Source organism: Hyperoodon ampullatus (genome assembly GCF_949752795.1).
Source record: "Hyperoodon ampullatus genome assembly, chromosome: 11".
In the NCBI taxonomy this organism is placed as follows: domain Eukaryota; kingdom Metazoa; phylum Chordata; class Mammalia; order Artiodactyla; family Ziphiidae; genus Hyperoodon; species Hyperoodon ampullatus.
In genome coordinates, this window is record NC_136924.1 from 95,335,713 (window position 1) to 95,350,276 (window position 14,564).

A 14,564-nucleotide genomic window follows, 5' to 3' on the forward strand; every position below is an offset into this window, starting at 1 on the left:
AGCCACATAGCATGGCCAAAAATAAATAAATAAAATAAAAACAAGAAAGCAAAAAATTCCTAACATGGCCAACATACCTGAGATGATAGCCTGTTGATCTAGCTTTTCAAGAAGAATGTTTCTGACGTCCATATCCCCAGCCAGAGTGAAAGTATAAGCTAGTAGGGCCTGTGTGTAGGGGTTGGTGGTGGAGGAGACGGAAGGCTTGAGACACTGCAGACCCTGACTCACCATCGGGTTCTAAAAAGTGAAGATGAAGAACTGAATTTATAAGGCATTCCTTTTAAAAGGGGCAGTGATAAGGAAATCATCATATTCTCTTTTGAGTTTAAAAGGCTGGCTAGGGACAAAAATAGGTGACTTTCTCTAGGAAACAGGCATGATCAGGAGAGTGTCAAGGGGAGGAGCTAGAGAAACTCACATCTACGGTCTTTCCCATCTCCAGCAACGCAGCCGTGATGTAGGCAGTCAAGGAGACCTTGTCATCAACTCCACCCTGGATGGAAACGGAGACAGGAAGTCAGGGCAGCAGCCAGCACATGAAGAATTGCATGCACATTGCAAAAAGGTGTCCCCTCTGAACGGATGAATTATTATTATTATTTTTTAAAAAGCGCTCCTGGGACTTCCCTGGTGGTCCAGTGGTTAAGACTCCGAGCTCCCAACGCAGAGGGCCCGGGTTCCATCCCTGATCAGGGAACTGGATCCCTCATGCCTCAACTAAAGATGCCGCACGCGGCAACAAAGATCCTGAGTGCCGTAACTAAGACCTGGCACAGGCAAATAAATAAATAAATATTTTTTTAAAAAAAAGTGCTCCTTTCCACAGGCTGACCGCAGCCCCAAGCCTCCAGGACACACAGTGGAGGGGAGAACTGGCTGGACTCCAATAACTGCACAGCCTTATACGGTAACCTGCAAGAAGTAACATGAGGTCTTCAGCTCTGAGTGGGTATTTAGGAAACCCAAGATAAGGTGTTAGGAAGGATAACAGGTTTAAAAAAATGGGGTCGGGGGGGGATAAGGAGAAAATCTCTTATTCTCAGATTTTTTTACTGAATCTGAGCTTCCCCCAAATGGACGTTCCCCTCAAGTGGCATAAAGCCCAGCTTCTTCTCCAGGGGAGAATAGGTAACACCTTCCTTTTTTTTTTTTTTTTTTTGCGGTACGCGGGCCTCTCACTGCTGTGGCCTCTCCCGTTGCGGAGCACAGGCTCCGGACGCGCAGGCTCAGCGGCCATGGCTCGCGGGCCCAGCTGCTCCGTGGCATGTGGGATCTTCCCGGACCGGGGCACGAACCTGTGTCCCCTGCATCGGCAGGCAGACTCTCAACCACTGCGCCACCAGGGAAGCCCAGTAACACCTTCCTTGATTAATGCCTTTCACAGAAGGATATTAGCAAATTTAAAAATATATATATGTAATCTAAATTACTATCTTTGTTCTATAGATAAGAGTACAAACACTTAACATGGTTAAATAGCTTGTTCAAGAATACACAACTGTGGGCTTCCCTGGTGGCACAGTGGTTAAGAATCTGCCTGCCAATGCAGGGGACACGGGTTCAATTCCTAGTCCGGGAAGATCCCACGTGTCGCAGAGCAACTAAGCCCGTGCACCACAACTACTGAGCCTGCACTCTAGAGCCCGCACGCCTAGAGCCTGTGCTCTGCAACAAGAGAAGCCACCGCAGTGAGAAGCCTGTGCACCACAACGAAGAGTAGCCCCCGCTCGCCACAATTAAGCCTGAGCGCAGCAACAAAGACCCAAAGCAGCCAACAAAATAAAATAAATAAATTTATATTAAAAAATACACAACTAATAAGCTGAAGGACTGGGATTTGAACCCAGTGGGTTTAACTCTGGAGCTCCCGGTAAGGACCGAGCCACCAAGCTTGACAACATAAATGATGGGTTTCTTGAGAGACTGGCTGGCTCTGGTAAGACAGGAGGAAGAGAAACCTCTAAGATCTTGTTCTAGTCACGTCCTGGCTTGTACTACTCCTCCATATGGGGGACACTGGGAAGATCCTGCATAAGGAACACTAATGAATCATATAGAGATTTGGTTTTCAATGCTCAAGATTTTTTTTTAATTGTTTTTTTTTTTTTTCGGCTGCAACGCACGGCATGCAGGATCTTAGTTCCCAGACCAGGGATTGAACCCATGCCCCCTGCAGTGGAAGAGCAGAGTCCTAACCACTGGACCTCCAGGGAAGTCCCGGCACTCAAGATTTTTAATCTAGGTCCTGGAATAGCAATAATGATTCCTCTAGGAAAGTTGGTACAGTCTTTCTCTCACTCGGTCTGCTCTGAATTGAACAAGCTGCCCGCACCCTGACACCTTGCTGTGTTGGGAAAGGTCAGGCAGTGCAGTGAATGGGCGAGAACAGTGCCCCTGGAATCCAAGTGCTGTGGTTCAAATTACAGTCCTGCCGCCCACTAGCATTCACCTCAGGCAATTTACTTAACCCCTGCACCTAGTTTCTTCATCTGTAAAATGGAATTAATAATGATATGCCAGTGCTTAGCATGTTGATTTGTCGTAAACATTAAATATGAATATCAGATAGAGTACTTAGTGCCTGCCAGAGAGTAAACCCCTTACAAAAGACACTGGGCTGTCTAGGAGTCCCCACCAGAGGAAACGGCTTTACTTCAGACTTAGGGAAATAGTAAAAGGCTCAGAGATCTTCTAGTCCAGTGGTTCTCAAACTTTAGCAAGTATCAGGGTCACCCAGAGGGCTTGTTAAAACACAACTGCTGCCCTTACTCTCAGAGTTCCTCAGAGTAGGTCTGGGGTGAGAGCTGGAATTTGTATTTTTTTTTTTTTTAAGATTTTTTTGATTTTTTAAAAAAGATTTTTAAAGTCTTTATTGAATTTGTTACAATATTGCTTCTGTTTTATGTTTTGCTTTTTTAGCCGCAAGGCATGTGGGATCTTAGATCCCTGACCAGGGATAGAACCCATACCCGCTGCACTGGAAGGCGAAGTCTTAAACACTTGGACCACCAGGGAAGTCCCTGGAATTTGCATTTCAAACAAGTTCTCAGGTGGTGCCGATGTTGCTGATCTGGGGACCATACTTTGAGAACCATATTCTAGTACATATTCTCATTTTACAGATGTGGAAGCTGAATGCTCAGACTGGTTAAGAATATTGACCAAGGTTACCCAGAGCCAGGCCTGAGACCTGAAGAACTGACTCTTAGGCCGGTGCTCTCTTGATTCTGCTCACTCAGAGGTACAAGTTCCTCCCAGACACAGTAGTGGGCTGTGGGCCCCTGGGCAGGTCCGCACCTTCATAGTTGTGTGAAAGAGCTCTCCCATGTTGGCATAGCAGCCATTGGAGAGCTGGTTTCCCGCCATCCACCTGAGAGCATCCTGGATGTTCATCTCATCAATGAAGATGAATCTCTGAGCCTGGCCCAAGCATTTTGTGACAAAGGCAGTCAGCCTGTATGGGTGAAAGGGAAATGTGGCATAAGGGTGGATTTCCAGGGGATGGTGCAATAGTTCTACAATTTATTCTGTTGAATGGTCCCAGAAGGGGAGTTGAGGAAACATAATGCCATAGGAAGCTTGGAAAAGGGAGGCATTAATTGGCATTCATGGGGGCAAGAACTGGGAGGTATAAGGTCAGAGAGAAGAGTGAGGGGCTTGACCATACATGAAGCTGAAATAAACAGTATTAAAGTGGTAGAGGATAGAAAGCAAGAAGGAATGGGGTTAAGGGGAGAGGTAGAGGAATAATTCCAGAGGGTTCAGGAATTATGCTCTGGGGTACAGAACTCATGGGGAACTGGGCAACATTACCATGTGTTTCCATTTTCATCCTGCTCCCCAAAGGCACTGTAGGAGCCGTTGCTGTGTTTGTACATCAGCTCCCTCTGGTACCCTGGGAAGACAGATGTGGTTTTAGATGACAGTGATAACTTCAAAAAACACCCCCATGGCTTTCAAGGATGAGGGACACTTCAGGGGCTGAACTTCCCTGAGTCTTATCACCAATCATAGGCGCTAGACAAGGTGTCCAAGAAGAAAGAGTGAACCAACTCACCTAGCCTCAGGAAATCCATTGCTTGAGACTTGATTTCCTTAGTCAGCATCCCTGTCTTGTCCAGGTACTGCAAGACGTAAATGATGGGAGCGAACAAGATCATGTTCTGCTCCCCACAGCCCCTTGGCATCTGCACCAGACTGTCTAGGTTCTTCAGGGCTGTGCCCATGATGTCCCCTGGGATCCAAAAGGAGAGGAAAGGAAGGTGGTGGCAGAAGAAGGAACCCTTATGAGTTATTATCATACATTTAACAAACACGTATTCACTATCATTTAGTGAGTCCCTATTCTGTGACCTTGGGGGCAACAGTCTCCACCTCGAAGAGCCCATAGTCAGGGGGGCAAACAATTACAATACATTGCAATGCTAATTTATTATAAGCAAGTATAACATATATAACATCGGGTATGTACAAGGTGCTGGAGTACACAGAGAGGTATGTAGGCCACCTGAGGGCGTTCATGGCTTTTAAGAAGCTGATGAGGTTTGTAACAAAACCTGCAATGCTTAGTCTCAATCTCTAAGTGCCTCCACTGCATATAAATACATCACCCTCCAAACCACCAAGTCTCTCCCAAACACACACACACTCCTGATACGCTTTTCCTCGTTATGTCTCTTGACCACTCCATATACGTCACAAGCCAGTAAGCTTGTGACTCTTGAACATCTGCATTTTAGTCATTGAGTTCAATTCAAATGTGCAAATATGTACTGAAAGTCAACTGTAGGAACTGTACTAAGAACAAACATGAAAAAGACATGGCCCTTGTCCTCAAGGATCGCTCAAAGCAGTGTGGAAGACAGACAGAGACAGTGAGCTATAATACAGTGAGGTGAGTGCTGTACCAGAGGTATGAATCAAATACAGCCAAAACGGAGACACTTTAACCTGGAAGGGATCTGGGTAGGGGGTTAGAGTACAGAAAGAACCTAACATGTATAGGCCTTCTACTATGTGCTAGATATTGTGCTGGGAAATTTATTATATTTAATCTTTACAGCAATCCTGAAAGGTAGGTTATTATCACTGGCTTACAGAAGGGAAAAGAGGGATCGAAATTGTTTTTGTTTGTTTGTTTGTTTGTTTGTTTTTGCGGTATGCGGGCCTCTCACTGTTGTGGCCTCTCCTGTTGCGGAGCACAGGCTCCGGACGCGCAGGCTCAGCGGCCATGGCTCACGGGCCCAGCCACTCCACAGCATGTGGGATCTTCCCGGACCGGGGCACGAACCCATGTCCCCTGCATTGGCAGGCGGACTCTCAACCACTACGCCACCAGGGCAGCCCCGAAATTGTTCATTAACTTATCCAAGGTCACATGGCTATTAAATGGCTGAACTGGGATCCTAAGCCAGTTTGATACAACTTTCAAGCTCATGTTTTTCTATTTGCTCCCTCTCCTTGCCTAAAGAAGTGGCATGTCCTATGTAAATATGGTTGAATCTTCCCAAAACTGTATTCAAATATATAAAGTCCTCATTTTTAAATGGTTCCTGCAAACATTTCATCTCCCCTCCACCCAATTTATAGACCTAAACCTAAATACATATCAAGCTTCAACGACTTTTAACTTCCTCCTGCCCAGACTCTTTTCTGTTTTTAACCAGAGTATACGTCTGTTTAATCCCATCTGCACTGCACAGGCTGTATTTGCCCACTTTGTAAAATAAGTTCTTCTTCCTTCATCACTTCTAATCTACCATACCTTCCTCCAGGTAGGGCCATAGGCCTCAACCCATGCCACACCTTGGCAGCCTCTGGCCCCATTTTTCCTTTTTGAGCCAAGAATCTCTGGTTGCTTACCCAGAACAGTAATATAAGCCTTGGCTGAATCAGGAACAACATCCACAGGGACCTCCAGGGAGATGGATTCTGAAGCCACTTTTCCTATGAGGGGCAGAGAAAAGGTAAAACAATAAAAGGTGTAAATAGTGGGGGTTCTCACGCCCAAACCACAGAGAAACTTGCCATAATCCAGGGTTTTCTGTACCCAGTGCTTTCCGTAGGTTGGAGGTAGATTTTTTTACCCTATTCACAGTGGTCTTTGCTGAAAATAAATTCCAGTGAGAGACATAATTGTGCTGTACATTTTCTCTTCTTCATCCTGCCTTTCAGTTACTTGGCCCCATTGGGAATGGCACCCCTAGACTCTCCTATTTCTTCTTGTCCTGTATATTCCTCCTTTTGCCTAAGAAGATCTCCTGTTGCTAAGGGAATTCTCACACCAACCCCTCTCTGTGTTCACCCACCTTTGGCGCACAACAGCGAGCTGTGTGTCTTCTCCACAGGGACTCCTTCCGGCTGCCATGGAGAGAGACAAGGATGGGTGAAAAAACATAGATGAGTATCAGGGCAGGTGGCACTGAAGGAATAGGAAGGGGAAGGGAAATGGGGAGAAGAGGCCCTGCCTGTGCTCCAGGGCTTCACTCAGAACTGGAGAGAACAGAGCTTCTCTTTGACATTCGGAAGGACTCCATTTCAAACCAGGGAGGGGCCTCTCAGTAAAATTCTTTCTGGGCTAGAGCTAAGGATAAATTTAGGAAACTTCTAAGAGACAGGATTGACAATGGGGTTCATGATGACAGGAAGCAGCGAATGATGACATTAGGGATTTTCTTAAGAGAAGCTAACATTCATTGAGTGTCTACAAAGTAACAGGTACTGTATGGTACTTCCATAGACCATCAGTATGGGTTATGCAAGTAGTTAAGGGCAGAAGGGGGTCAGGGAAGGATAAAGATGAGCTGCCTGATTGGAGTTGGAGTAAGACTGCTTCAAGAGACTAATTGACATGGTTAGACACACACTGGACATCCCTGGCTTGGTTGCTGCCTCTACCTCTGAAGCTAGGCCTGCAGAAAACTCACCTTGACCAGAACTGGTTTGATGAGTGTGTCACTCTGGCCCTTTTCTGGAACAAACCCCTTCTGGTCCCCACAGAGTTCATTCCTGTCCAGAATATTAGTGCTGATGGTGAAGTTTACATGACCTGAGAAGAAAGAGGGCAAAAGGGAGACATCAGCCCTATTGGCAGAGGTACCAATGAGGTCTCTTCCCCTCTAGACTAGTGCTTCTTAAACTTAACGGCAAAACCTAACGGCATACAAATCACCTGCGGCTCTTGTCTGTTACAATACAAACTCTATTTCCGTAGATCTAGGGTGGGGCCCACATTCTGCGGTAGGTGGCCTCTAAGGGACCCCAGTGATCCCTGCCTCCTGATATTTACACTGTTGTGTAATCCCCTCTCCTTGTCTGTGGCCTGGATTTTGTGATTCGCTTCTAATGGAGAGGATAGGGCAGAAGCAATGAGATGTCACGGCTGAGCTTATGTTATAAAAAAGACTGCAGCTTCTGTCTCAGGTGCACTCTTCCTCTCAAGCCATGACCTCTGGAGGAAGCCAGCTGTCGTGTCATGAGGCAGCCCAGTGGGGAGATTCATGTGATGGGAAACTGAAGGAGGCCACTAGCCAACACTTGAGGCCAAGAACTGCAGCCTTCAGTCTAACAGCCCATGAGGATCAAAGGCTTTGGAAGGAGCTTGGACGTGGGTTCTCTCCTGGGCAAGTCTTTGGATGAGAACACAGCCCTGGCTGAACTTCATGAGAGACCTTGGGCAAGAGGCACCCAGCTAAACTGCACAAATTACTGACCCACAGAAACTGTGTGATAATAAATGTTTGTTCTTTTAAGCTGCTAAATTTTAGGGTAATTTGTTAAGCAGCAGTAGATAACTAATACACCCAAAGACTGTACTTTGAGTTGCAAGGACTTAATCCAAGAGCAAATGACATCTCATAGGATTATTTTGATGATTAAATGAGTTAATTCATGTACAACAGTTAGGACAGTGCCTGGCCCATAGTAAGTATTTGACTAGTTACATATCTCTTGTCCTGGCGTAAATATTAAAATCTCCCTCTTTCACTCTCAAAATAGTCCAGTGTGGATAATGTTTTGGTCATCTACCAAAGAATATTCGCTTATTTTTTTATAACATAGACTTGGGAGGGAGAAAAATAGAGGCAAATACAAAGAAGAGGAAAGAGAAAACAAAGCAAATACAGTAGAGGAAAGGGTAGAGTTCTCAGTCTCTGTGCTTTCCTTGCCCATCTGCCACTTCCTTCTCTTACCCAGTTTGACAGCTGTGATATTCCAGTGATAGGATTTTGATTCATCAGCACAGAGACAGCTGGAGGCCTGAGAGTCTGTCCCTGGTTCCACCTGGTACTCCTCTGATTTAGTCAGGTTAGTCTGAACCTGAAGAAGATATTTGAGTGATAAAGGGTCGGAGTAAAGGAGACAATACACAGAGGTTTAGGAAAATATGGGCGCAGAGACACCGACATCTCATTTCTTTCTCAGGGAAAATTGGTATGCTTCCAGTTTAGGGAATGACACCTGCTTCTTGCATCCCCAGCTCTTACCCTGATGCACTCCTTCAGATAATTGAAGATGGTGGCAGTAAGACGAAAGGATTCTCCGCGAACTACCGAGTAAGGGAGAGTCAGATCAACAAAGAATGGCTTGAAGGCAGTCAGTCCAACAGTGGGTGAAAGACCAAAGCCTCTGGACTGGGAAGTGCAGAAAGTCATGGCCTTCCATGTGGTGATGGTATCAGGAACTGTGACGGGGACAGACATCTTCCCTGAGTTACTGTGAGAATACAAGAACCCAGGTGAAGCAGACAGCAGGAGAAAGGCATTTGGGAATTAAGCTACAAATTTGTCTGCAGAAGTGAATATTTCGTTGCTGTTGTGTGTGGGGGAAAAAGCAAAAAGGCAACCGAAATGGTGGCCCACATGAATCTCAGAGTGTGAATCTTCAAGAGAGGATGTACAAGTATGGGAGAAGGGGGGTTGTCTGAGGATGTGAGGAGGGGGAGCACGTGTGGGTGAGCATCTGTGTGCAAACATATCTGTAAGAGAGCCCAGTGCCCTCTGAATCGGTGAGAATATGCCTTCTTAGGGTTTGTCAAAATGAGGTGGTAAGCAGTGGGCAATAACCAAACTAATATCAAATGTGCCTTTCCGTTTGTGTGGCCCTGCAGTGAGAATGCACTGTCTGCACTGTGCAAATGTGAAGACGTGTAAATTTGTTTTGAGTGATTGTATATAACTGTTTAAGAATTCAGGGAAAGAAACATGTTCTCATATCCCCATTAAACCTTCTTGGCTTGAGACTTAGGTTCATTAGAAATTATCTGAGTCAGTTCTCCGCTGAATCTACACTGTATATATAATTTTGTTATACCTTTTAGGCATCACTTACCCAACAGGAAACAGATCCCAGAGCCAAGTCTCCGGGAAGTACTGGCGAACCTGAGAATCCTCTGACTGAACTGATGGTATCCTGAAAGTCCCTGGACGAAGTTCACTGGTTTCTAAGGAGACCAAGAACAAGGGAAAAAGCAGAAGACTTATGTCATGTGATAAACTGAGGTGGAGAGAAAACCAGCAAGAAATTCAGAGGGAAGCAGAGAACATCCAGTCTGAGATGAGGACAACTAGTGAGCCTGCGCTCTAGAGCCCGAGAGCCACAACTACTGAGCCCTCATGCCACAACTAATGAAGCCCGCACGCCTAGAGCCCATGCTCCGCAACAAGAGAAGCCACCTCCATGAAGAGTAGCCCCCGCTTGCCGCAAATAGAGAAAGCCCATGAGCAGCAATGAAGACCCAACGCAGCCAAAAATAAAAAGATAAATAAATTAATTAGTTTAAAAAAAAGAGAGAGAGAGAGATGAGGAGGAAGGACCACTGAGGAACTGACTGGTCATGAGGCTACCAGGGGAAATGATAGACACGGACGTCTGGCCAGGAAATGAGTAGATAAGGGCTTCAGGCTTCAAAAGCCCTCCCCAGAGACAGAGAGAGAATGAGATCCTAGGGAAACTGCCTTCATCTATAACCCACAATCCATTATCATTCTGGCTACTGGCTCAGTGCAAGAATAGGAGGCAAAGAGGGAGCTTTCAGAGTTCCATGATGCTAAATATCTCAGTGAATCTGCAAGCCACAGAGGCAGCTTACCTGCAGCGTTGTCTCCTGAAGTTCGGCGACTGCAATCTACTGGCTTCTTGATTCTGGCGTTGGACAGTATTTTCAGGCCCACTTCCTGATAGGCACCAAAGGGACCAGAGAATAAAGAATTAAGGGGGTCCTCTCCCTTACTACAGGGGCTACTGCCTCGAAATTTCACCCTCAAAGGGTTAAACCAACACATTCTTTGCCTATTAATTGTGAGACAAATACTCAGCCACCAAGATTGGTTCACTTCTATTCCACCTAGTGTGAAAGCTTTTCAATTAAACTTATTTCATTGTGTTTATATATAGAGAGAGATAGATGTATTTTGCATATGTATATACACACATATACATACATTTTTGCAAAATGATCACCACAACAAGTCTAGTTAACATCCATTACCATATATAATTACAAAAAATTTTTTTCTTGTGATGAGGACTTTTAAGATCTATTCTCTAGCAACTTTCAAATATGCTATACAGTATCACTAACTATAGTCACTATGCTGTACATTACATTCCCAAGACTTACGTATTTTATAACTGGAAGTTTGTACCTTTTGACTACCTTCGCCCATTTTACCCCCTCCACCTCCCACCTCTAGCAACTACCAATCCACTCTCTGTATCTATGAGCTTGTTTCGTTGCTGTTGTTGTTGTTGTTGTTAGATTCCACATATAAGTGAGATCAATCGATATTTGTCTTTCTCTGTCTGACTTATTTCACTTAGCATAATGCCCTCAAGGTCCATCCAGGTTGTTGCAAATGGCAAGATTTCATTCTTTTTTTGGCTGAATAGTAGTATTCCACTTATTTCATCGTTCAATATGTTTAATACTTCTTCCAAATAGTAGTAACTGTATCCTTATTATTTGACTTGGACTGAAATTTCTAAGGGCAGAGACCGTATCAGCTCAATCAATTCAACAAAAATATATTGAGCATTATGAAGGATCAGGCATTATAGAGAATACAAAGATGAACAAGACCCACTACCTGACCTCGGAGACCTCCTGGTCAGATGTGGGCCAAAGCATCCCAAACTTCTGTGGATAAAATAGGTGCAGTAGCTTTCATAATAGAGACTTCTGGTCTACCTTTCTTCATTTTCCTTCTTGGCTGATCCCATGGAATTCAATGTTTGGAGACCCCAGAGAGAGGACTAGTGTATAGCCTCAGACAGTAGGTGACTTCTACAAGCATGAGGACCAAGTGAGGCTGCCTTACCCATCAGGAGTTTCTTTCAAGATTTTGCCCCTGCCAGTGCCCATATGACTCTGCCCGTTTTATTAGATGTGGGTTTTCCTTTGCCCCTCCCACCACAATTGTTTCTACGAGAACAAAATGGGTAAGAACATTTACCTTGAAAAAATGGAAAAGAGCTACGCCTTCATAGTACCAAGGCCTCCACATGTAAGAAAGCCTGCCCCAACGCTCCTCAGGCACTGCATCAATGCGGGGCTGGGAAAACTCCCATGGGCGAGGCCCTGGACACTCATCATATTCATCCACTTGATAGGGGTAGTTACCGTACCAGAATGGGAACATTCCATAGACCTGAGAAAAGACAGAAAAGGAAATAAAATTTTTTTTCTTAAGAAAGTAAAATATTGACATAGTGAAATCACTTGAGAAACTTCTCTCAGATTCTCATTCTGGTGGCACAGTTTACTGCTCTTGTATTATTTCTCTTCATTATTCCACAATTTCTTCCATCATAACCCCTTCCTCTAGTTCATCTTTTTTCATAATCTGTCACCCTTATCTCCTATTTCATCTTTCCTGATACTGATCGCTGTGACCGTATTAACCGTGTCCTTCTCATATCATCATTTCTTTCTTTTTTTTTTTTTTTTTTTTCCTTTGGCCATGCCGCATGGCTTGCGGGATCTTAGTTCCCTGACCAGGGATTGAACCTGGGCCCACGGCAGTGAAAGCACACTGGACTGCCAGGGAAGTCCCCATATCGTCATTTCTACATTCATTTCCACACCAGCTTTGCTACCACCTTGTGGAGATGCAATATTTCCCTGTGACTCTCTTTCCCACTGCCTGGAATCCATCTCTTAATTCTCTTAATTCTGATGCGGTCAGCCTGTCTTCTCTGTTGACTCCCTCTTGCCACCACGTCAGCAGACCACTCACGGAGCGGTTGCTCAGCTCACTCTCTGGTCTAAGCAGCAAGACACTCTCATCCACGGCCCGGATCGCACACAGGGACTGGGGAGCTGCCTGGAGCTGCAGGTCCACATCTGCTCCTGGAAGCTGCTGGGAAGGTGAGAAGCCAAGGGAAACCTGGGGAAGAGAAAAGGATAATGTGGGGCTCAGGTCAGCCTGGAGAGGAGGAGAAACAGGCATCACCCACATGCCCTAAGTATGGTCCCCAGCTCACTCCTTCATTTTTATACTGATTTTTCTTTGTAAAGTACTGCCCTTTAGAAACAGTGTCTTGTAATACAATTGGAAAAACTAAGCAGCACGGTAGAATAATGTAGAAAGTTTCAAAGACAGAAAGTAGAAAGAAAGAGAATTTGTGGAATAGCTATACAGAACATATGACTTCCCAGCATGACCTTTTAAAAGAAGTGGGAGAGCGGGAGAGTTCAACAGACCGTGCGAAAGATAGAGAACATGATATCCAGCTTCAATATTAACTCCTTCTTTCCCCGCCCCTGCCTTATCTCCAACCCCAGCATACACAGGCTCTCTCTCTACGTCCAGACATTTCCTTCACCCTCTTCAACTGCCATTTTACCTGATTGTCAAAGCACATCTCCACTGAGAACTGAAGTTTGTCTGCTATAACACCTCCACCGGGAAAAATGGCATACATCACCAGGGAAGGATTAGGGGCTAGTCTGGAGTTGAAGGTCAATGAGAGAGAGAAGGAACCTTTTAGTCCTGAAAGAGAAGAGGGGATATTCAGGAATGGGAGTACACACTCACCTACCAATGACATCCAACCCTGTGTTTGCATTTCTTCCTGAGCCAGCTGCAGGTCTCGTGGTGCAGGTTGCTTCACACTATCCTATTCTTCTGTGGTTACTGTTATGGTCTGTTCTCATTGCTCTTACTCTTGCTTCTAGTATAAGAACTATTTCTTGGAAATTTAAAGTTTAAGTATTCCAAGAGATGCATGAACACTCACCTTTTCTCTTAGACGTCACGCGTTTCTGCCACTCCATCTGCAAATTCCCTTTCCCTATTAACTAAGGAAGAGAAAAAGAAGTCATCAACAACATAGAAGTTAGAGGAGTTTAGCCTTGGCCCAATCCCTGCATCTCTCCATAAGGAGAGGCTCCTTTCGTAGTTCTGGAGCCCAGGTCAGTACTTCATGGAGCGTTCTTCAGCTTGTCAAATGTTGGATGGTACCAAGAGCCCTGATGACTCTTCCTCCAGTTGGAGGTCTGTGAGAACCATGGGGTGGGTGGGAGGAGACAAAGGCCACCACTGCCACGGAGCCAGAGAGAATAGATAGCTGACACCTTTTCTTGAAGATCTCTAAGTTTTATTCTTTTATAATCCTTGTAACATAAAGTCTACTAAAATCCATCCTTACAACCTTTTATTTAAAAAAAATTTTTTTTATTGAAGTGTAGTTGATTTACTATGACATGCCAATCTCTGCTGTGCAGCAAAGTGACTCAGTTATACAGACATTCTTTTTTTATATTCTTTTCCATTATGGTTCATCGCAGGAGATTAGATATAGTTCCCTGTGCTCTACAGTAGGACCTTGTTGTTTATCCATTCTAAATGTTATAGTTAGCATCTACGAACCCCAAACTCCCAGTCCATCCATCTCCCTCCCCCCTCCCCTTGGCAACCACAAGTCTGATCTCTATATCTGTGAGTCTGTTTCTGTTTCTTACAACCTTTTAAAAATTATCACTCAATTGAAAATTCGGTGGAGGGTAAAGGGGTTGGGGATAAATTAGGAGTTTGGGACTAACATATACACACTACTATATATAAAATAAATAACCAACAAGGACATATTGCATAGCACAGAGAACTATAAATATTTTGTAATAACCTATAAGGGAAAAGAATCTGAAAAAGAATTTATATATATACAAATTAAATATATATATATAAATTATATATATATATATATATATATAACTGAATCACTTTGCTGTACACCTGAAACTAACACAACACTGTAAATCAACTATACATCAATAAAAAAAATTTTTTAAAAATTCAGTGGAAATGAGTATACCTTGAAATTGTCTTGAGTCCTTCTGACATTTGACTCTCTGGAGGAGAAATCTCTTTTTAACTCTCCCTTCCTCTTCACTCTCCCTTGAAACTGAATTCACTGAGATGCCTTCTAAGCAGGCAGGCATCTCAGGCTCCAGTCAAGGGCTCTATGGCCAGTTTCTCAGACTATCTTCCACACTGATCAGCCCCAACTCCACTTTTCTCCTAGGCCTCGCCACACTTCTGTCCCGAAGACAGTACATG

General features: G+C 44.5%; 1 protein-coding gene across 1 annotated transcript in view; it reads right to left on the bottom strand.

Moving 5' to 3' along the window:
- A2ML1 (alpha-2-macroglobulin like 1) overlaps positions 1 to 14,564 on the bottom strand; it is a 42,501-nt gene that overhangs the window by 11,191 nt on the left and 16,746 nt on the right. The window contains exons 13-28 of the mRNA XM_079714499.1: positions 13,243 to 13,303; positions 12,850 to 12,995; positions 12,240 to 12,389; positions 11,457 to 11,651; positions 10,094 to 10,178; positions 9,334 to 9,445; positions 8,490 to 8,718; positions 8,196 to 8,322; positions 6,930 to 7,051; positions 6,312 to 6,363; positions 5,866 to 5,949; positions 4,061 to 4,237; positions 3,817 to 3,898; positions 3,301 to 3,457; positions 422 to 496; positions 78 to 240 (exon numbers count right to left, since the gene is read on the bottom strand). Of these exons, the coding sequence (XP_079570625.1) occupies positions 78 to 240; positions 422 to 496; positions 3,301 to 3,457; positions 3,817 to 3,898; positions 4,061 to 4,237; positions 5,866 to 5,949; positions 6,312 to 6,363; positions 6,930 to 7,051; positions 8,196 to 8,322; positions 8,490 to 8,718; positions 9,334 to 9,445; positions 10,094 to 10,178; positions 11,457 to 11,651; positions 12,240 to 12,389; positions 12,850 to 12,995; positions 13,243 to 13,303 (2,017 nt within the window). The remainder of the gene's footprint in view (positions 1 to 77; positions 241 to 421; positions 497 to 3,300; positions 3,458 to 3,816; positions 3,899 to 4,060; positions 4,238 to 5,865; positions 5,950 to 6,311; positions 6,364 to 6,929; positions 7,052 to 8,195; positions 8,323 to 8,489; positions 8,719 to 9,333; positions 9,446 to 10,093; positions 10,179 to 11,456; positions 11,652 to 12,239; positions 12,390 to 12,849; positions 12,996 to 13,242; positions 13,304 to 14,564) is intronic.